This window comes from Parus major, chromosome Z (genome assembly GCF_001522545.3).
Source record: "Parus major isolate Abel chromosome Z, Parus_major1.1, whole genome shotgun sequence".
Lineage (NCBI taxonomy): Eukaryota > Metazoa > Chordata > Aves > Passeriformes > Paridae > Parus > Parus major.
Window position 1 is genome coordinate 32500591 of NC_031799.1, and position 23678 is coordinate 32524268.

General features: G+C 37.6%; 1 protein-coding gene across 2 annotated transcripts in view; it reads left to right on the plus strand.

The window, feature by feature from the left end:
- Positions 1-23678, plus strand: part of ADAMTSL1 (ADAMTS like 1) — a 387761-nt gene that overhangs the window by 272531 nt on the left and 91552 nt on the right. For both annotated transcript variants that reach the window (XM_015614942.3, XM_015614944.3), the window contains 3 exons: positions 12211-12322; positions 12948-13086; positions 22224-22274. In XM_015614942.3, the coding sequence (XP_015470428.1) occupies positions 12211-12322; positions 12948-13086; positions 22224-22274 (302 nt within the window). The remainder of the gene's footprint in view (positions 1-12210; positions 12323-12947; positions 13087-22223; positions 22275-23678) is intronic.

The following is a 23678-nucleotide window of genomic DNA, read 5'->3' on the forward strand; positions in this document are numbered from 1 at the left end:
AGAAATAATTTTAGAATCATTGTCTCCAGAATTATTCTTGTAATCCTTTTCACTTGACTCTGAATGCTCTTATTCAGACAGGTCTAGTTAGACACCTGGATATAATTCAGAATTAGAAACTCAGTGTCAGTTGACACTTAACTTTCTTTTTTGGTAACCCAGAGTGCTTTAAAATTGCAAGAAGAAACCTCATGCTGTTCCTGGAGGAGCTGAGATGTATAATTACTGTGTAATTTCTTTACTGTGTAATAGACGATGCTACATTCCTCATGTGCAAAGCTCCTGGCAGTCTTTTCACAAGAGGTGTAAATAGTGAAAATATTTCTGTAAAACAGCTGAATTTAAAAGAAAAAGGTGATACCACAGACCTCAAGAAAGAGCAAAATTTTTCATGTTCTTATTTTTTATATTGATCATTTGAGAATTCTAAGTCTCCACTGTCAACTCCAACTTTTGAAAAGCAAAATACCTAGAAAATATGCCAGGATACAGTGAACTTAAATCCCACTACAATTGCTTTTCCTAAGTTCTGATGATTTCCCTGTTTTAATGTTTTCAGAACAAAATTCTGATTCACATGAATAGAAATGCCTCTTTCCTGTAAGAAAAATGTGTCATGTTTGATACAATGCTGAAGAAATTTCCATTTCCATTTGGAAATCTGTCTGTTTCTGTGGTCTAGAGATAAGAGTAGTAATATCACACAGGAGGACATGCCCTTTATGGCAGAGCTGCCCCTGACCTACTCTGTTGCATCATGTTTGTTCACTTGTCTGTGCTAAAACATCTCCTCTGTTGAGAAGGATCTTGGGGTACTCAGGTCATGTCATGCATCTGCTCTCTTTTGAACAGGATGAAGCAGTACTGTCCAATGGGGTCTGCAGATGACCGTATAATGAGAACAGTCATCACTAGATGACTGTAAATATGAAATACATTAGTGGCAGACTTATGGGAACAACCAGAAGGGACTGCCAGTGAAGAGTGAGGTTGGGAAAGCACAGTCTGTTAGGGTCTGCTTCACGGGCTGATTGTTGCTCAGCTAAGGCCCTAACCCTGTGGCTGAGGTGTGAGCCAGCAAAGACCAGTGGTCTAGACCAAAAACAAGCTCTAGTGAAGGTTATTATTATCTAGGCTTGGGTTTGGTTTAGAGGAGAAATTGTAGGCCTAGATCTAGACTAGACTATGTTTATGTTGGTTTTAAATCCCTGGTATTGATGAGGGTTCATTCATAGTGCCTGCCCAGACCAAGCCCCTTGCGTGAGGGATGCATAAAGTTGGATTGCACAAGTGTTTGTCTGGAGACTTTTAGAGGTGTTTGGATTAGGATTGCATTGTATTGATGTTCTTTTTGTAATGCTAGGGCTGACAAGCCTTAGCTAAGGGCTACTGCCAGGAGAGATTGTCTGGTGCTTTCTTTTTGTTCTGGTGGCTGGGGTGTGCTGCTGGCTGATTTAGAAATTGTGTGAACTGGGTTCACTGGGGCAGAGTTACTGCTGAAATTAGGGTTTTGGCTACCAATTGTCCAAAAAGTCATAAAAGGAATCTCAAAAGTGGATGCTGAATTACACAGAACTCTAGAGCCAGACAACTGTTGGACCAGCTGCAATCTAGCACTGGCAGAAAGTGCTGATGAGATAAATACATTTGATAACAGTCCAGGTTAGCAAAAGAAAATAAGGTTGGGACTTAGTCTAGACTTCCTGGGACTTGCAACGGCATGCAGAAGATAATACAAGTACAGGCAGCCAGCTGGCAGAGAGGTTGATGGGCCTTGTCAGTCTAGGACCAGGGTTGGATTAAATGTTACTTTGAACAAGGCGCACACAGTGATTTACTTTGTGGCATGAAATAAATTATTTCAGTACTTGCTTTTAGGCAGTAGCCAAATGATGCAAATTTTCTCTAGCAGCAAAGAACTACCGTTTATGGTTCACATATTGCTGGATATTTGAGGTATTATCATATTAGGACTTGGAGTGAAGACAGTAAGGTTCTTCTGCGCAATTCAGTTCTGATACTGGCAGAAGTTTCCAAACAGATTATAACTCATATTCAGGAGAAGGCTTCCTATCAGGTGGGAAGTAGTGAAGAATCTTGGAAGCACTGACAGCTTGGGGTTAAGGTAGCGCTCCTGGAAACAGATAAGATAGAATTAATATTGAGTGCACAGAAATAATAACACTGAAAGTTTAGTTTGTCTGATTCAGCTTTTGTGCAAGCAAGATCAACTCACTGGAAGACTTTGCTTCATCTAGAAGAGATCAATGGAATATTGTCAATTTGTTGTAAAGCAACAGAACGTCTTGAGATACTTGTCTTCCTGACATCATGGTGGCACACTGCACATTGGATTTAGCTGGAAGCATGTCTGTATCAATGACTTTTATCAACCTATGTTTGCATTCAATACTTCTTTTCCTAGTAATAGTAATAAAAACCACCCAATCTAATTTCCTGATATCTAAAAAACACACCATTTTTGTAATAATTTATTGGTCAAACTCACAAGTAATGACCCACCTGAAAAGAGATGCAATCATTAATTATCTTGACTAGATCCTTTGATAAGGTCAAGAAAATTCTTTTTTTGTCCTTGTGTTAGGTTGCAATGCAAGATGTAACCAAAACTGTAAATTCTATAATCAGCTGTTAAAACCAGGTGGGGCAGTGTTCTTTATCTCTTCCACAACCCCTCCTCCCTCCAGGGGGATATCTCCTGTTAATGGGCCAGTGAGTCTCACTGCATGGCTGATAAAATTACATCATCCCATTGTGAGATGCTCCACCCAGGGGGAGGAGCCAAGTATTCCTACCTGGATATAATCTGAGACTAGAGCATCACAGTCAGCCTTTTTCCACTGGATTCCCAGAAGATCAGACTGTTCTACACCATCACTGGACCTTCAGAGGAAAATTACACCCTTCTACAGGATCACTGCTTCAACAGAACCACATCTGTCACTCCAGGAGGGCTGCAGCCACCATTTAATCAGACTGCTAACAACACCCTGACCAACAGGGTGTCAGGTTGTATTCTGACTCTGACAGTGGCTTTTGTACTATGGTATTTTATTTTAATTTTCCTATTAAGTTGTATTTTGTTGGGTTTTTTTTAATTATACACTAGTAAAGAAATGTTATTCCCATATATTTATATGAAATGTTATATCCCATATTTTTTCCTGAGAGCCCCTTAATTTCAAAATTATAATAATTTGGAAGGAGGGGGTTTACATTTTCCATTTCAAGGGAGGCTCCTACCTTCCCTAGCAGACATCTGTGTTTTCAAACCAAGTCAGTCCTATTTTGGCAAACAAGGTGAAATGTATGGAAAACCATGAACTAGACCTTTTCAAAACAATGTACAGTTCTTATTTCATATATTTTTGTTCTGTTCAATATAAATTATTTTAATTAATAATATGTAGAACATGATCATTCTCCTAATCAATACATTTCACCTTTAGGCCATGCAAAGATTTCTATAATGAATGATACACTGTGTAAAATAAGAAATGCATCTCATTGTTCAAACAATGCAAATTGATGCAATACTTTCACTGATTCCTTCTGGTTTTCCCACCCTGAGAAACAGGACATTATTACTACTGTCTAGCTCCTTTCTCCCTTACTTCTGCATTTGATAAATCTCATCATCATTTGCCTCTTTCCTAGTATCAAAATAGACTCAAATGATGGTTTGGGTTATAAGCTTCAAGGATTCTCTAGTTCCAACTCTGCTGTCATGGCTAGAGATAACTTCTACTAGGTCAACTTACTGAAAGCTATATCTAGCCTGGTCTTGAATATTTCCAAGGATGGAGCATTCACAATCTCTCTGGACAATACTTTACAGTGTCCAAGCATACACAAAATAATTTCTTCCTAATATCTAAACTAAATCTACCCTCTTCCAGATTAAAACAATTATCCTTCATCCTGTCTCTACATGCCCTTTTCAAAAGCCTCTCTCTAGCTCTCTTGTAGCCTCCTTTAGGTACTGAATGGCTGCTGTAAGATGTACTTGGAGTAAATTCCCCAGGCTGAACTACCCCTACTGTCTTGATGCCTTAAGAACCTAAAAATGAAACAACACACACTTTAATGATAATATTAGTACAGGAGATAATATGAAGGCTGGTCTTTATTGGAGGCCTTCAGGGGTAAATATGGAAAATATCCACAAAAGCCCACCCACACAAGGTGAATACAGATTTACAAATCTAGAAAATTAGCGTATTTGACAAACATCACAAATTAGGAGCACAAGTGGTGAAGCAATTCATCCCCTACTCCAATCCCCTTGTAAATCCTCCCCCCTCCAATAGGCCTGAACTTTGTTGATAAAAATGTGTCTCAAAGAACTGGTTTTTAGCCTTGGTTCCCAGAAAGAGCCAAGATAGGGTGGAGGCTTTGTCTTTCTGCCTCGGAAAATACTGAAGCTAAACTGCAATAATAAGCTACAAAACTACAAGTATGTGTGTAAAGAATACGAAGAATATATAAAAGAAAAAAGACAAAATTCTTTAAGCATCAGTCTTAGCTTTTTCTCATAAGAAAGGTGCTCCAGCCCACTGGTCATCTTCATGTACCTCCTCTAGACTCACTCCAACAGATCAGTGCTCTTCCAATGTCTTACTCTGTTTACTTTTTTTATCAAAAATAATCCATAAAAAGTTTATCCTTTTTTCCATTCTCTGTTCTTTTCCTGGTTTCACTGTGATTATACAGTCATAATTTTTAAAAATACACATAAACATACAATTTGTGGCTAGTGTTTAATTACATAGATATATATATTTTGAAAGAATAAATTTCCTATAAATAGATCCATAGTTTAATAAAATGTAATAAAATTTTTAGTATCTATTTTTTATAAATAGGTAACTGTACATAAATATATATGCTGAAAAAGACTGAACTTACACTCTACAATTACATGAAAGGAAGTTGTAACGAGATGGGTGTCAGTATCTTCTCCTAGGTAACAAGTAATAGAATAAAAGAAATGGCCTAAAATTGTGCCAGAGGAGCTTTAGATTGAATACCAGAAAAAATTTCATCACCAAAAGGCTGATTAAGCATTCAAACAGGCTGCCCAAGCAAGCAGTAGAATTACTAACCCTGGAAGTGTTCAAAAACTGAGTAGATGTGGTGCTTTGAGATGATGGAATAGTGGTGAACTTGTCAGCATCAAGTTAGTGGTTGGACTGGATGATCTTAGAGGTCTTTTCCAACCTTAATAGTTTTATGATTCTATACACATAATAATCAGGATAAATGGATTCTACCTGGCTGTGTACTTATCTCTCCTTTTTTCTTCCTTTCACAAAATTCTATTGATGATTTTAACTGATGCTTCACAATGAGCTGGTATTTTCTGAGGAATATCTAAAACAACCCTATACCCATTTTGAATAGTAAAAGCTAATGTGGACAACACTTTTGTATGCAAATAGCATATATAATTAATTTCAGCTTCCCATAGGCATTATTTTTTTTTTTTTTTTACAGAACTCAAATTTTAGTCCATCAAAAATTTGAGTGCTTTCCCAGATGGTTTCAATGCACCACTCATAAGCTTTTTCATTAGCAAACTTGGTTAGCTCATGGTTGGCCCTTTATCTTGCTCATCTGTGCATTTGCCTAACAGCTCATGCTATAGCACATATCCCTGAGGGATTCCACAGTCCTTCATCCATTGCAAAAGCATGTTATTGGACCATTATTTGTTACCCAGTCATCAGTTCATGGAAGGATTTTCTAGGAGGATCTGTCTAGGACCTCTGATGAGGGACCTAGGAAAAAAAACTAGAATAATAAAACTTTTTTTTTTTTTACAAAGCAGACCAGAATGCTTAAAAAATTACTTTTCTCAGGGTACTCTTGAAATTCTGTTCAATTTTTATATTTGATATACTCACCCAATAACTGAGCTAGAAGATACTGGACTGAAATTTTGCTCATTAGTCATGAAGCACCTTCTGAAAATTGTTACCAATTTCAACCTATATTTATGTGTTTTAATCTGTAGTTTGTGCATGTAAGCAGACTGAATATGATCATATTTGATTTCGATTTGTGATTCCTGTGCTCAACCAGCACATCATTTGAAACTACTGGGTGGATGCTTTTTGGATCTAAAGATGTTACCGTTAATTTTACATACTTTTTTAAAATACTGCTGCTCTGAAATGTACTGGCGGGTCTTAAGGTAGAAGAGACAGTTTCTTAGATATGTAATTTTCTATTCTCTGACAAAATGCTATTTGTAATTTTTTCTTTTCTTATTCTGTGACTCAAAAATCAGTCACTTTTTAGTACTATGAAGACTTTGTGCCAACCTTGTTCAGTTTTCACCATTTTAACAATTTTTGTGTGTGGCAAAAAAACACCCTTTCAATTTGTTAACTTTATTTTTATACAGTATCTGTTCACAATTGCATCCTCTTTTTACACTGATTTCTTAGATATTACCATTAATAAAGTATGGTTAGTAAATATTCTGCAGTGACTATTAAGGTGGCTTCTTTAAAGGTGAATTCCCCTACGGTGGAAGCATGTTGATGGTGGTGAAATGGTCTTTCCACAATGGCTGGGATGTTGGTATCACAACAGAGATACAGTACATCAGGTTTTGGTGTATTTGTGGTTGCCTTTGGTTCCATGGAACGATTTGGGTCTTCTCATTTGAGAAACAGCCATATTTGTTGTACTTATTTGTGGATTCTCTTTAGGTGGTTAATTGTTATAGCTGCAACTGCATATTCCATTACTGCCAGCTATACTAGCCAATCCACTGCAGTGATTTTCTCTTTCTTTCTTCTTTTGGGCAGAATAATGGAACAGGAAAAATATTTGAACCTTCTATTTTTCTATTTTGGCTTTGTGAGGCAATTAATCTAAAGGCTTTTTAATGCACTCATCACCTAAAGGAATACTGTTTAATCCAAGACTGGGACAGGCTGAGCAAGTTCAATTCAGAAATACTTCGTAAAATATGTAAATGAGTGATAAGGTAATTTCAGAGAGATTTTTTTGGCTGATATTGACAAGCAACAGATGGAGCTGACTTTCATAAAACACAACCCTAAAGTCAAGTTGATCCAACACAGGACAATCACAATCAGGGGACATGAATGTGGAAGTGGACAGTAGACCTGTTCTCTGGACCTTGAGGGTAGAGGTCCTTTCAGCATTCCAAAGAATGACAAATCAAACTCAGAGGCCTAACAGGTGTAGTCCTGTCTTAAAACATATGCTTGAAAGCCTTCAGTATCTCTCATTAATTACATTTTATGTTTATTATGTTATGTTTGTTATGTTTATTATGTTTAAGTTTATTATTTACCTTTTATGTTATATTCTATTTCCTTTAAGAACAAATTATTAGCAGCAACAAATCTCTTGTACATCCTGCTTTATTTTTCAGTGCAAAATATCACTACATACAACCAGCAATATTGACACACTCTAGGTAGAATACTTTTTTATACTGACATGAGAAGCACAAAATTATATTTATTAGATTTCTCATTAGTTACTTTCATTAGTATAAATCTGATGATTTCATATTTGGAACTTGCAGAAAGCATTCAGAATCAGAATAATAATATGAGAGAACCCATTCAAACTTTTCTAATAGGCATGGTGGCATGGAGCTAGTTTGTAGTAGACCAGATCAAATTGTGTAAGACATAATTTGCTGGAGCACTTCCAGAGGAGGACAACAAAACTGGTGAAGGGCCTAGACAGTAAGTCCTATGAGGAGTGGCTGAGGGAGCAGTGGGTGTTTAGTCTGGAGAGGAGGAGGCTCAGGGGTGAGCTTATCACTCTCTATGACTGCCTGACAGTTGTAAGCAGGTGAGGGTCAGTCTCTTCTCCCAGGCAACCACTGACAGGACAAGAGGACAGTCTTAAGCTGTGCCAAGGGAGGTCCAGGTTGAATTGCAAGAAGAACTTCACTGGGAGGGTGGTCAGGCATTGAAATCGTCTGCCCAGAGAGGCGGTGGACACATCCCTAGAAATAGTCTAGAAATAACTGGACATGATACTTAGTGCTACAGTTTCGTTGACATGGTGGTGTTTGGTCAGCTATTGGAATTCATGATCTAGGAAGTCTTTCCAACCTTCATGATACTGTGATTCTGAGGTACAAAATAATAATTCACTTTCTCTTCCCATTTTGGAACACATGCACACAAGAAAGAAATGGTGTCTTTCCTCTTCACCTCCCCCCAGCTGCATAAAATGAGAACATTTTATTGAATACACTTTTCATGGCTTAGCTCTACAAGTAACATTAATAATTACTTGGTTATGACTGCTGGTTATAAAGAGCTGATTAAATTTTGAAAATGTCCAAGTCAACTACTGCGGTTTTGTAGGTCAGGCCATATGTTCTTCAGTGAACAAAAAGAAATGGTTCATGCATACATTGCCAAAATCAAGCAAGAAATGATTGGCCTTTTTGGAACTTTACTTCTTCGGTTTTATGTGAACTAATCAAATTTTGGAGCTATAGGAAAAGCCAACAAAGTGCAAAGGTAAAGTCATGCGTTGCAGTCTCTTGTTCATAGAGCAGATCAGAATATCTCAAAAAGATTACACACCTTTTGTGTTCAAATTTTTATTTTCTTATTTTCATTTGACTTTCTGTGACATCTCCAAACCAAGCCTGCATTTTGTCAACTCTAAACTTCACCTGAGCAACAGTTTGTGCTTCTCTTACATCATCCTAGGCAGTCATTAACAAAATCAGTGTAAAAACAGTCTAAAAGAGACTATTTTTTTACAAGGTCTTTCAAAAGAGAAAAAAAAATGTCTCTATTGATAGTGACTGTCAGCTAGACAGTGGATATTCTGAGGACTCTAGTTTTTAACCAGTTCCATAGATGACTGGTGTTATTCTTTAGGATCGACCGCCAGCTGAACATGAGCCAGCGGTGTGCCCTGGCAGCCAAGAAGGCCAGCAGCATCCTGGCCTTCATCAGGCATAGTGTGGCCAGCAGGAGCAAGGAGGTCATTCTTCCCCTGTACTGGGCACTGGTGAGGCCACACCTATGAAGACCAGCTGAGAGAGCTGGGGCTGCCTGAAAGGAGGGTGTAGCCAGGGCAGGGTCGGCCTCTTCTGACAGGCAAGTTGTGACAGAATGAGAGGACACAGTCTTAAGCAGCACCAGGGGAAGTTTAGGCTAGACATTAGGAAAAAAATTCTTCACTAAGAGAGTGATTGTGCACTGGAATTGTCCACCCAGAGTGGTGATGGAGTTACAGCTTGTGGAGGTATTTAAAAAAAGACTGGATGTGGCACTCAGTGCCATGATTTAGTTGATGAGGAGGTTTTAGGTCATAGTTTGGACTTGATGATCTCAAAGGTGTTTTCCAACCTAGTTCATTCTGTGATTCTATGAAAGTGGTAAGAGCTGCTCTGATGTTAGGAATGATCTGAATTCCCCTGAAAGTTAAAGAAAGGAATGATGATATCTAGGGAGTTGCCATGCACAAATGCAGGGATGAATGTTCTGCAAGATCTGGGTACTTCTGACTTCATTAATATTTAGATATATATTATATAATAACTATTAATAAGTTTAGATAGGATTTTATTTGCAAGTATAATGATCAGTTTCCATTTTTTCTAGTTCAGTTACTTAAGTGTGTGCAAAACCCATTGTTAGTTGGAGGACTAGCTTAAGGTTCTCAGGTGATGGCCATCTCTGGATCTTTGGCATTTTTCATAGCTACAAGGGTGTTGCTAATACTGCAAGGGTAAAAAATGTCATCATATTTTTGAGCTGAATATTTCAATGTGTAGGAGTTGGCCTTGTGCAGTCAAACCACAACATTTCTTACAGTATTTAGCTATCAAGTCTCACCCTGCATTTTTCAGGGTTCAAGGGATGTTTTCAAGTCAGTAATGTTTTTTACTGGATAAAGATCTTAGCTTTAACAAACAGTCAAACAAAATCAAGAAGTTTTTACTATGTGGAATCACCGTTTATTGTTACTCTTCTGCTTACAATACTCCTCAAAAATACATAATACTATGTATGCTTCTTTTATTTGCTTGTTTTGTATCATTTGAGATTATGATTGTGTTTCATTGTTATTCTTTCCCACCTATGAGAAAGCCATATATCATGGCTATATGAGTGACTTCCATATTAAGCTGGAAAAGATGGTACATCTGTCTTTTCTCTGTGTCGAAGCAGACAGATAACTCCAGACATGAAAGAATAGTCTGCAGAGAGAAGAACTCTTCTTTCTTCCTGATTTCTTTTTTTTTTCAATGTAAACTCCTTTTTTCTCCCCTTCCTTTTATAGTAGCCCTTGTATGAGCTTTTGGTCTGTTCTTCATGATTCACTGCAGAACTGTACTGCTGAGTAGGTCTGAGTTCAGGAATCACTGATGATACTTAAAAAACAGAGAGTAAAAGCAGAATTCTCCCCAGAGAATGCCTTTCCTGCACATTGAGATCAGAGACTTCCCCAGATGGCTTCCAGCACAACAGAACATTTTTCCCAGGAGTGCCTGAGGCTTTCATGAGCCCGGAAAGACCCTTCTGAAGTGTGTAATTAATGCACCATCCCCACACAAGGAATTAGGTGTCCTGTTTCTGACACACACATTCAAACAATATTGATCTGTGCAAAAGGCCTCCCATTTGCTGAAGCCGTTGTATTGCTACAGCTGGTTTGGGGTTTTTTCCTTTTGTGAATTGACATCACTGTTTAATTTAAAAAGGGCAGCTTTAGTCTCAGTGGACCAGACCTCATACGCATATCAATATTCTTGCCCTCCTCCTGCTCTTCAAGATATATCTTGATTTGTAATCATGTTCCTGCTGTCCATCTGCAGGGGAAAACAAACAACCCAAGTTACAAAGTTCATCTCAATTTGTCCTTTTTTTGCTTCTGTTTTGCCATTCTTTGACAGTATCTCTTGGTGTTTGGAAAAAGAGAATAATAAGGGAAAAATTGGGTTTCCAAAACTAGGATACTCATTTGAAACATGAAAGAAAAAAAAGGAAAAGGAGGCTGTGGTTAAACAGTTTAAGCTGTCTGAAAAAAAAGTGGGGGGGATTGCTCCTGAGAGCAGAAGTACTGCCTTGGAGAAGGGTCCATATTTTATAGTTGTGATTTGGCAGTTTTCTCTACTGTGATAGCATCATGCCACTGATGCAGAGATGCTCAAGCAGCACTGAAACACTGTGTCCTAGGACAAATAATCAAATAGGAGAGGTTTTTAGTAGCAGATTTTTACTCTTCCCTTACCAGCTGTTCGTGAAGAGCCATAGAGATAAGGACAAAGGTTAACTTGCTGAGATTCTGAAGTTCTCATAAATGTATTAATCAGCACAGATATCAAGCAGGAAGGATTTTTTTACTGGGCTGGGTGCAAGTAGTGCTGCTTTACCAGTGTGAAGGTCTCTTGTATTGCAATCCTTGCACTACAAACTCTTGTTTATGGGAGACATCCATTCAGCACACCTGAAAGTGTACTACTGAAAGCATGCCAGCTTTTAAACTCAGGTGGCTCGTAGGCTCTACTGACAGTTTTGCAGATATGCACTTAGCCCCAGCCTGGATTTCAGCCTATGTCTGAAAAAATCATTTTTACAAGCAAAATAAATTAAGCAGAAGAACAAACTTCATAATAATGACAGTGCCAGAAAGGAGAATGAAATAAAGACCTCACCTCAAGAAAAACTTGGTGAATTAAAGTTTTTATACTGTTTATTATTTTTCATAGTGCAGCCTCCCATATTTTACTCTGTTCTATCAAGAGTATTATAACTGGCAAGAGAATGTTTTTTGGGAAATATTAAAGATCTAAAATCTATGTCCATGTGTCAGGGACAGTAGATGGTGGAAGGCGATCTTCTGATTCATTAAACATCTATCCCTGTTCTCTGTCCCTATAAGATTATTCAGTAGCACTAATCATACATTTGCCATGCAGTCATTATTTCAGAATATGGTCTCAAAATGGTGATTGGTTATGCCCAGAAATTTATTTGATTGTGTTTTGAACCCAAGATTTTACCACCAATCAATGCTTTTTGTATTTAGTTTTCATATTGCAAAATATGTCTGATATTTCATGAAGCTTCAAGGTGTCTCAAATCTGCAAGATGCTTGTGGTGGAATACTACTTCCCAGCATTTGTGTTAGGTTCACTATTTGATATAACCTCTTTTTCAGATCCATTATGTTGGTGCTGCTGACAGTTCAGTCCAGTTCATCTTCTACCAGCCTATCATTCATAGATGGAGGGAAACTGATTTTTTCCCTTGTTCAGCATCCTGTGGTGGAGGTAATGAATTATCACTGTGTTTCAGAAGCTGTCATCTGCATACATGATCTTTCCCAGCTGCTGCCCTGAGTTTTGGACTTTAAAAATGGGCAAAATCTGAAAATTTAAATAGTAACAACTAAATGAAGGGAAGGATTTAGCAATGTGGTAGTAGTCTGTAGATTTTCAGCATTGTGGCAGACTCTGTAGATAAAGTACATCTTGACAGCTCCATATCTGCATTTAATGATACGGCTGTCAAACATAAGGGTTGATGGGATTTGGGCCTGGTTTTGGTAAAACAAGATGTCTCCATTCATCCCTGTTCCTACCAGCAAGTTTATTCTCTATGCTGAAACTAAGGACACAATTCTTGGTGACTAAGAAACCTCAGCCTTTGTTTTTTCTTTGTTTTTTTCTAGACTTCTGAATTTTTGTTTGACCATACTGGTTATCTTTGTTTCCTACTACATGTGATTTACATTGCTGTTTTCAATCTGGCCTGTAAAACAACAGCTGTTATGTCCAAAGGCACTGAAGCAAGCTAAAATTAGTTTTCTTTTTCCAAACCAGAATTTAGATACATTTCAGAGGCAGACAGGAAGAACATCACATCTCATATTATTTATTCCTCTGTGTATTGCAGGTTATCAGCTGACATCTGCTGAGTGCTTTGATCTGAGAAGCAATCGGGTAGTAGCAGATCAATACTGTCACTATTATCCTGAAAATATCAAGCCAAAGCCTAAACTTCAAGAGTGTAATCTGGATCCTTGTCCTGCAAGGTCAGTTGGCTTTAATTTTAAAGGAGACTGAGCTCTAAATGAGTAAAATAAAATAGGAAAATATTCTGTTGCTATTTCTCACAGTGTCATTTATCCTGTATAATTAAAACTCTCTCTCATTCTAAGAATGTACTGTACATTCACCCCTATTTCACACTTTCACATAGCAAAGACTGATTTCAAATGGTTGTTTCTTCCCCTCAGAATATATTTTGCCTCACAAAGTGTTACTAGGTATGAGAAAACAATTTGTCCATGATACCATCCCCATGATCAATACGCATCTCTTAAGTGTTAGTGAGATGGAAAAAATTCTTTCTGGATGAAAATTATTGTCATCACAATTAGATGAACTATTTTTATGGGGTTTTTTTTTAATTTTCTCCCTAATAAAAAGCCTACGTGCATTTATGGCAGCTTGTAAAATGTAATGAGTATTTTGTTCTAGTTAACAATGTCCTTTGACTCTGTGTGAAAGTCTCATCTCTGCTGCCCCACAGAATCACAGAATGGGTCAGGTTGGAAGGGGCCGCAGTAGGTCATCTGGTCCAACTTCCCTGCTTAAGCAGGATCATCCCAGAACACATGGCACAGGATCATGTTCAGATGATTCTTGAATGTACCCAATGAGAGAGACTCCACACCCTCTCTGCTCCATCTGTGCCGGTTCACTGGCAATGCTCAGTAAAGACATTCTTCGTCATATTAATAAGGAACGCACTTCCTGTGTGATCTTCCTTAGAAGAGTACTAGTAAAAATAGTAAGATCAGATAGCCAGATTTTTCTTGTATAAAAAAAGAAAGAAAACCACAAAAAAGACCAATCCTTTTTTGCACTGATTGCCCTGAAATTCAATGGGAGTCCATCTGCAGCCACTCAATAAGCAGCAAGCTTTTATTTGTGCAATCTAAATCTTTTGGTCCTCTTGTGTGGCTTTGCTAAAAGATGGTTAAGCAGAGCCCAGAAGGCATGACAAGGATTCCCTAAAGCCATTTTATCACCAGCTCCTTTTCCTCTAGGCTAGTTTCTTACCAAGTTTGTGAAAGTGAATTCAAGCAAGCATCACCTAAGAAGTTGCTGTGTCACTTGAGGTTGTCAAAGAAAAAAGATGTCCTAATGAGAAAAAGGATACTTAAGAAACCAGTGGGGCTGTGTATCCACCTGGCTGAGGCTGGTTGCTGCCCGAACCAGGTGTACCAGCTTTAGAGTAGCTAGGCATTATCAGAGCAAAACAAATCGCACTAAGGCAAAGATAGATTTCACTTATACAAAATTTTACAATGAAATCCACTGACTTTTTCTGGAGCTAACACCCAGATTTCTTCAGTGTCACTGATGACACCTTTACCCAGAGGGTATGGCAGTTTATATGTCTTTGTTCCTATAAGCACATTTTGTAAGAGACAGATGTCTGTAGAGACCAGGTGTGATTAGGTAGAAGGCCCAAACATGAATGTTTCAGAAAAAAGATTGTTGAAAAACATGAATCAATATGGAACCTATCTTCTGGAGTCATCTATCACAGTCTCAATGAGAAAGTAATTTTATGTAGTTGCTTTATTTTTTTTTTTTTTTAATTCTAAGATACTATTTTTTAAACATGCTGTTCTGGGTCAAATGTAATTTGCCTCTGGAATTTGTGTCCTGGATATTTTCCATGCTTTTCTCAATGATTTTAATTCTCAAATGGTGATGCAGATGACTGCATCCCATAAATGGGAGGAAAGAAAAAAAAAAAAAATAACAGCTGGGCAGATGTCAGGAAGCAATTTTGTTTTATATAAGACGTAACGAGGCAAAGTTGTTGATATAAAGGCCCTGAGGGAAAGGAGAGTCATTTAGAAATACAGCTATGCCATCCCAGGGGACCTGGCTTTTTGGAAACATCTTCACAGTATGCCAAATTTCAAATTACTACTTTCAAAATTGCCTTTGTAAAGAATTCAAGAATCAACAACAAAAAAACAGAGGAAATCTGGAAATTCCTAATGATTTCTTAAAGTCAGGAAGAGGGTAGGTGAAGCAGAAACATGGGGTCAGAAGCATGGATAAGGAGGGCGTCTTGGCTCCACAGTGTCTTTGCATTGTGGAAATTTCTCTGCTGCACCAGTATAAAACTAAGAATTTTTCCTGGTGAACCCAGTACCAGTGAGGCATAGCTCATTAGTGGTTGCTGACTGTTCCTACGGTGTGTTAATGAATGCCGAAGAAAATAATCATTGAAGACCATAGTGGCACTGAATAAAGGAACTGAGAGTGGTTGCTTACAACCACTTAAGTAAGTTAAGGAGCCACTTAAGTTGCTTAAGTAGGAGAGTTTACACTAAAATTTTCAGCAAAGTGTAAGCTGAAGGAAAAGTTTAAATGAATACCACAACTATTGTGTGACCTTCTTTAGGTTTAGTGCATAGAAATGTTTTACTTTATTGTGCTTACTATGGCTATATGTAAGCTGTATTGCTGGCATCAAGAAAAGCAAAAAAGCTTAGTCTCAATAAACAAGGGAAAGTATGTGGATGGTTATTTACCAAGCACATGTAATTTATACATACTCATTTTCCAGGTTAAGTAGAGGCAGACACGTTTACTGTTCATCCAAGTCAGACCAGTAATTCATGTCTCACAGAATATGTCATACACGATGACACTGAGTGCCTTTACATATCAATGCTCTCTTCTGCCTCTCTTACCAAACCTGTTTTGGATCCACCTTATGCCTTACAAAGTAAAAAGGAGAGATGTGTTTGTTTACAGCCCATTACGATTTTACAGCAGTCTGCCTTTGACTGGCAAAAAATAAGTCTATATGCATGTTATCTACTGATGTCAACCGCAGCCAGTTCAATCTAGTCCACTCCCCTTCTATGTGGCAAAACCCAACATTAGTATTTCACCAATTAAATTAAGTGAAAATATTTTAACTACCCAAAACTTCACAAACTGGAAGGTATTTTTCACTTTCAGCTTTATCCTCCTTTCTGGTATATTTTAATAAAAAAGGAATGGATATTTTTTTCCTTCTTAAAGAAAAGGTTTGTTCAGATTTGACTTAACTTCATGTGCTAAACACTTACTTAAGACAATTCTAAGATGCTATAAGCAGAAGATGCATTTGATTCATAATGCCAAGGCTTCTCCCCAAAAAGCAATTTTGACAAATGTGAAAAAGGCTGCTGCCCCACTCACCATTTGCTTGCTCACCAGCATACTCTCAGTATTTCCATTTCATCTTCAGCTTTTAGGTGGCATTCCCAGCCATGCCATTCTGCATTTTTACCAGTCTCCCATATTTTTTGCCTGTTGCTGCTACATGTTAATGTGGGAGTTTCTGAGCCACAAAAGCTCTATGTATGTTTTCACCAGATTTCAAAGTCATATGAAGATTTCTAAAGGCAGCTTCAACAAAGATTCTAAATGCATAAAGCAACTGTCTAAAAAAATTCTTATTAGCAAGCCTCTAGTCTTTTTTTTTAACATTTTAACATTTTTAACTTTTTTTTAACATTCTGGAGTTTACCTAGAATTTTATCTGTAAGCGTGTCTCTAGAAATAATATTTATACCTGTGGAAAGTTTTGGGGAAAATCTCTCATTCCAGCAAGGTTTTTCGGCATCCAGAGACTTGAAAGAACTCTCAGATATATGCTATTTATGGAGTCCTCCAGCAAAACTAAAAACTCCTCTTCCTGCTTGTCAAAGTTTTCTTTTAGCATTCTCATTTAAATATCCATACTGGGTGGTGGCAGGGATGGGTATTACCAAAAAAGAAATTTAAAATTAAATTTAAATTTTAATAAAATTATGGTCCTTAGTTGTTAATTTTCAGCTAACCTGACAAGAGCACTGAAGTACAAAAAGCATACAAAAGACACCAGGGTGTTATGACCATTCAGAGTGATTCAAAGTAGTGAGAAGGTATGTTATGATATACCTGACAGTGTGAAAGTGGAGTTGTAGATGAAAATGTAGCTGGTAGAAATGGCAATGTTCTGGTAGTAATAATCAGGGTAGCCTGAGTTCAAGAGCAGGATAAAGATGGTCAGCAGATAATTCTAATGCCTAAAGAGATACATTTCTTCTCAAAACAAGCAGTTGAAACCTTAGATTTTTGGACAGGGCAAAAGTAATCAAAATCAATCTAGAAAATAACTTTGTCAGAATAGGCAAGGGGGCTGGGCCAGGAAGCACTTGTTAAGCACTTAAAAGATGTGAATAGCAGAGCAAATTCAGCTCTAAGGGGACAATACATATTAATGAAACACAAAAAGAAAGGTAGAAAGGGGCTGCCAGGATGCTTCTGATAACAAGCTGTAAGCTGGGAGAACACATCGTGTATTGTATGAGCATCAAATACAGGTATCTCTCTGCCCAATATGAAGTTACAGGAAAATTAGTCTATTTTAAGTCCTAGGAGACACCAAAATTGCAGCATGTAAATGGTCATTTACAGAGATTTTCACTGGATATTCAGTTGTTAACATTTAGTAAGTGTTAACTACTTACCAGCTTATTCTCTTTTTGTATCAAACACTACTCATCCAAACCACCAAAAAATATTGAACTGATTAAAAAAAAGGTGATGTTTTGAAGCATTACAGTCATGTTACTAGAAGGAATTACTTTTTCTGCTTTTGACTGGAAGCACTTCTTTTGAGTACTGTGAAGAGATTGATTTTTAGCAATGATAATTAAGCCGTATGTTGCTTAGAATTTAAAATCTCTGCACCATAAACAAGGCTTTTTTAAAAAAAGTTAAGATACTGTCATGCCAAACAGACATTCTGTTTAAAGCAAGACTTTTTTTGGAGGCTGAAACAAAAGGATGGCTTTCTCAGTAGTGTTTTTCATTCAAAAGTAGGTTTTTAAAGTATCCACTGACATGTCTTTTTTAAATGTTTAAGCAACAGACATTGGAATTTGCCAATCTGTAAAGTACTAAGAGCATATAAAAGGACATATAAATACAATATACATGGTAGTGCTTCAAGATTCACATTGATAACATCCAGAAACCAGAAAGGTAACTCATACTGGTAGCAAAACTGAGAGTTACCCTTTCACTGCCTGCAAATGTAGGCAGTGAAACAAATGTTGCCTATACCTGTGGCATTACTGTCATCTACCCTAGCTCTGAAGGGAAAAAGTAGATTCACAGAAAACATGGGAGGCATTAACAGATACCATCTCTTTGAGGACCTCATTAACTCTTTCTCAAAACAGAAAGTATTCTTGTAGCACAAGGAGATGATGTCACAGTGTGGCATAAACCTCCATAAAAATAGTCTTCAGAGATCCCTCAAGTGCAGTATCACACATCACCTTAGCCTTAGGATTTGAAGTGAGTGCAGTCTTTTGCATGAGATTGTTATCTGCCCAGTGATAACAATCACAGAAATGCTAAACTATTGTCTTTTGAGGTGAGCGCTTTCATGTCTTCGAGCACAGCCAACTCAAGCTACTTTAACATTTCATTATTATTTGTTCACTGCAAATAATGTCTTAAACATATTCCATTGCTTAAATGGTACAGTCCCTGCCATGCAGATCATTTATTCTCGGGTCTGATAGATTTCAATGAAGGTATAAATCTTCAAGTGTGAGTCCACATCAGGAAAGAGGTGTGATGGCTGCAGCCACCCGGCAGCATGGGCAGTCCTGCAGCCCTGAGTAGAACACTCCCAGCAGAACAGAGCCCTCAGCAGAAGTGAAGGCTGTGAGCCAGAGGCAGGTGAGCATCCTGCAGAGGCTGGGCAGTGGCACAGAAAGGCTGCAGGATACCATCACAGGAGTGGCAGGTTGTCCCCATGTAGGCCACACCATCCTGAAGCACCTTGGCAGCAGATGTCCTTTCTCTCTGCTGGCTTCTCTCTCAGTTGTAGCACCCATGCCCCTGCCTGGCTCAACAGGTTCCTGAGACCTGTTCCAGGACCTGAGACTTGTCAGCATGCAGGAGAGAGAGCTGGGAAGGGATGGCCTTGTCAGAAAGACTGAGTCATCAGGGAGGTAGAGGAGAAAGGCACTTGAGCTTGTCATCTGTCAACTAAATCAGGTTAAGGGCGAGAAGGAGCAACTGCGGAAGAGTTGACCAAACATGTCTTCCAAAGGAGTGCAGCTGAGAAAACTCATCCCAGAGGAAGGCTGAATGTTTTCAGAGATGGCAGATCTGATTGCAGCACTCTCTTCTCTGGCATGTGCAGCTCCCATTCCAACCATACACGTGCCTTGGAATAGCAACAGTGTTGAGACTGCCAGCCCTCAGGAGGAAAAAAAAACAACAATGTGCAGAATATATGACAGGACTTGTTAGTCTGAAAGGCCCGGGAGATTGCAGACATATGGGACAAAATAGCTCTGTAAAATAATTTGCTTTGTGCTCCTGCTCCTGCCAAGTCTCTTGATGTTTTGTGAATGAGTCCTGTTAGATACTCACACATACTTCAGTGAAGGAATTATTATTTCCTCTGCTCATTTAGCACACCATCTCCTTTGCATTGAATGGGGATGTGCAATAAATAAACCCTATAAAGCAGATCTCTTCCATCTTGTTTATAGGAGTATGATAGACTGATAGATTCATGGAATTTAAGCTACTATGTCCCATCAAAAAGTAAGAATACACCAAAGTAATCTCTTAAGATTTTTTTTGAAGTGTTAACTTAGTCTTAGGGTTTTCTTTATGGAACACATACAAAAAAAACCCCACGCAAGGCTAGCTAGAAAAATGCAGATGTCATTAATAATAGGATGACCATCTGCTCTTCTGTTTTAAGACAATTCATTTTTAAAATCATAAATTAAACTATTGTGTACTATTGTGGGGGTCTTTTTCCTTGCTATGGCTTTATAGCTGTGATTCATTTTCTTGTAGTTACAGAATGAGAGCCTTTGGCAACCCCTCATGTAGGCTCAAACACTGTCAATAAGTCTGTGGAGCTCAATACTGTTTACAGAAATGCAATTTTTGCATTCAAATTCTTTCAAGGGTCAAACCTTTCCAATTACAATATTAACCTAGTGCTTTGTAAATGTTATTTAATATTCATAACACTGTGTGACTGTGGTACAGTTATTTCTATCTGAACAGTCTTGGAAGTAATGCATTCTAAAGCACGCAGACCTGGATTATGCATAGATATCATGCTTACTAGAAAGAAAATACTTTTCACTGGAATGAATGAGAAATGTTTTGAAATCTGCTTATTTCTTAGGCAATAGATATTTTTATAGTGTCATTATTTCATTTTTTAACTCACTATGTTAACCTTTTTTTCCAACCCCTTCTTAGCAAGCTGATGATCTGGAAAGCAAACAGCTTCACAGTGGAACTTCAACAGAATTAGTACAAGAGTCAGGAAAACAGCAAATTCCCAAAAGCAGGAGCAAAAAAAACCCCTCACAAAAAGTTCCCTCTCATCTTTTTAAAATACTAGTACACGATTCCTCCACATTCTCCAGATGTCTACCCATCAAGCTAAGTCTGAAAAGACTTGTTCATTGACCATCCTCTAAATGACCCATTTGTCTTTTCCAAAGTTTCCCAGTACCAGAACAACTTCTCCTAGATTTTTAGACTTTTGTGGGGACAGGCAACTCTTCAAAGATGCAAATATGCACACTCCTGCAGAGAGTCCCTGTGACTGCAGTGACTGCTAATCTTAGAGGGAACTGTCTAGCTCCTCTCAGACACTTCCAGGGCTCCAGCTGCTTCCCGCACTGTAGCTGGAAAATTCCAGCACATTGACCTGACACTGACTCCTTGCTATGGAAACACAATGGGATCCATTCTTCTATCTTGGACAAATTATGCATATAAAACCCCCGTTGACTGAAAGGAGAATAGACCCCTTTAGGCCCGGTCTGACAAGACTCCTTTGAATGCTTACAACATTTTTCAGTGAACTGTGTTAAGGATGGAGAATACTTTCTCCCTTCCCCCTCCTTCACTCTTTCCCCCTTGCAGAAATCCTGACACCTCTCATCTGTAAAACACTCCCGAAATACACCTTTATTCTTGACAATCAGTTTCATCTCTCCCTAACTTGGATGGGGACACACCTTTTATTTTAATGCAATTAGTATTCACTCCTTGATTTTTCTGTCCACTTGCCCCATCCAAGTACCCAAGCGGCTTTGATGAAGGTGATGAGGTCCTCTGAGATCATCTGTTTTATGTTAATAGTTATACCTGATAAAGTTACTCTGAGTCAAAATTATAAACAGTGCAGACAAAAGATGAAATTTCAGATTAGCAATTCAGTGAGACCCTGCAGTTGCCAATGAGACAAGTGGCATCCATCTCACACATAACTGGCATGATAATATTTCAATTAATTCCTAATTTTGATCTATGCTATTGTCTTCTATAACTTTTAGATATTACATTATCACACCACACCAGTACAGGAAGGTAGGCCAACCAATTATGACAAACAGAAAAATACAACCTGATGTGTTAATCTTTTCTCAGGCTCCTTCTTTCTTCCAGGAAAAAAAAAAAAGTTAAAAAAAAAATTAAAAAAAAAAAATTAAAATGTACAGGTATGGACTCTTTTAAGGTGAAGAGACAAGAATTGCAGATTTAAATTCTTGCACTGTGATTACCCAGATTTCTAATCCTGGCCCCTGTAAAAGCAGAGGCTTCATTTGATGGGCAGAAACAACCATATAACAGTTATAAAAAAGATTTTATTTAGAGTTCTCTGAAGCAGATAGAAATTCTCCTATTGTCCTCAGTGACTTTGCATCCAAGCTCCAAGAAAGTATTAAGTATAGAAACATTCTTTTTGATGCTAGATAATAACTCAACTGAAAAGAAATTTTGGGTGACTTTTAGCAATAGATTGGTATATAATATATAAACAATATTATTTGTCAAGCAACAATATATTTATAACAAAAAAATAGTAACAAGTGATTTATTCTTTGAATTACTAAGAAAAAGTAGGATGGGAGCATTTTTTTTTTTAATGGGATGATGATTTAGGTAAAATATTTTGTTGGTTTATAATACTGTAATACAAAAAGTTGTGTAATGTAATACAATATTGTAATACAAAAGTTGTATAATGTAATCATTTAGTGTTTATTTTATTATGTGTACCTTCTACTCAGAGGGTTGGCATTATTGTTCCTAACAGTGATGGATACAAGCAGATCATGCCCTATGACCTCTACCATCCCCTTCCTCGGTATGTAAAACAGTCAACCAGATGCAAGGCTTAACAAATCCATTTTCTTTTTCTTTTATTCTTCTCTGTACTTCTGCTTTGCTCTCAGGCTAAGTTAACAGATGCTGCTTCTCTCTTGCTCTGGACTCTTACAGATTAATGTAGAGATGTTCAAGTGCTAACCTGTTGTAATAAATTCTGTCAATAAAAAACTGAAATTATAGCCTATCAGAAGGAGAAATGCAGATTTATAAAGTGTGTGTTCCCTTTGTTTCTCCCATTCCTCAATCCCACTTTCCCTTTTCTCTCACAACTTTCTTTTTCTTGCCCTTTACTCCTCTCTGAACAAAACTATAATCTGTGGCTTTGTTATGAACCACAAGATTTTCTCCCCTTCATGCCCATTTTGCTGCATTTTGCATGCCTATAATTTATGAGATTTTGGATTTTGACAACATGAGTGTTGTTCTCTGGTCTTACAAACCCATGTTAATGCCTTCCCCATGGGCATTAATTCATTGGCTTTTCTAAGAAATAGGTGATCAGGGCAGGAGCAAGACCTGATTTTTATCATTAACTAACTCACTATTAAAATGTCTTTAATGTAAGAATCAAGATTCTCATGGAAATAAGATGATGAGTAATTATTCTTAAATCAGTGAATAAGACTGTTGATTACAAAAATGTTTGATAGCTGAAGGATAATAACCTCTGGGTTTTGAAATACTGCCTGGACATGCAAAAGTCTTGCACTGTGTTTTCTTCTTCATTAATTTATTGTTTCATGGACTATGAAATCACAGAAAGAACCCTCTAGACAACTTGATAGTCTCATCTAGGTGAAGAAACAACCTACCTCCAACAATATTGAGGCCTAATGCACAGAACTTTCAGTATCCATGTGCAAATGCAGAGTAGTCCCACTCCACAGTCTCCAGCCAAATCATGGACCAACCTCCAACTGAGTAACACAAGGAGCAGAACTTACCAACCAAGCATTGTGGTTCACTGTCATTCGCATTCAAACCCTTTAACATCTGTGCCATTAGGACTAGGCTATTCTCTTCCCAGATAAATGCTTATATTCATGTACACATAGTAAATATCACCAAATATTTGTGAGATACACTTACAAAATATATCTCTGCATCTAATTCCTTATTTTCTGGAAAACATTTTTCTTTGTTATTTATTTTAAAAAAACCCCACAAACCCATTTTGAGGCATACCTACAAGCATCAAAAGTTAAACCTGTTAGTAAGGAATATAGGAGCTACAATGCAAATACAGGGTTTAACACTCTACCTTGATATATATTAAAAAAAAAGTTTTAATTTAGTTGTGTACAAAGGGCATGAACATTGACAAAGAACAGAGAAAATTTTGTATCAGAAGATTAGTCAGCAGTACTTATTAGTGGGAAAA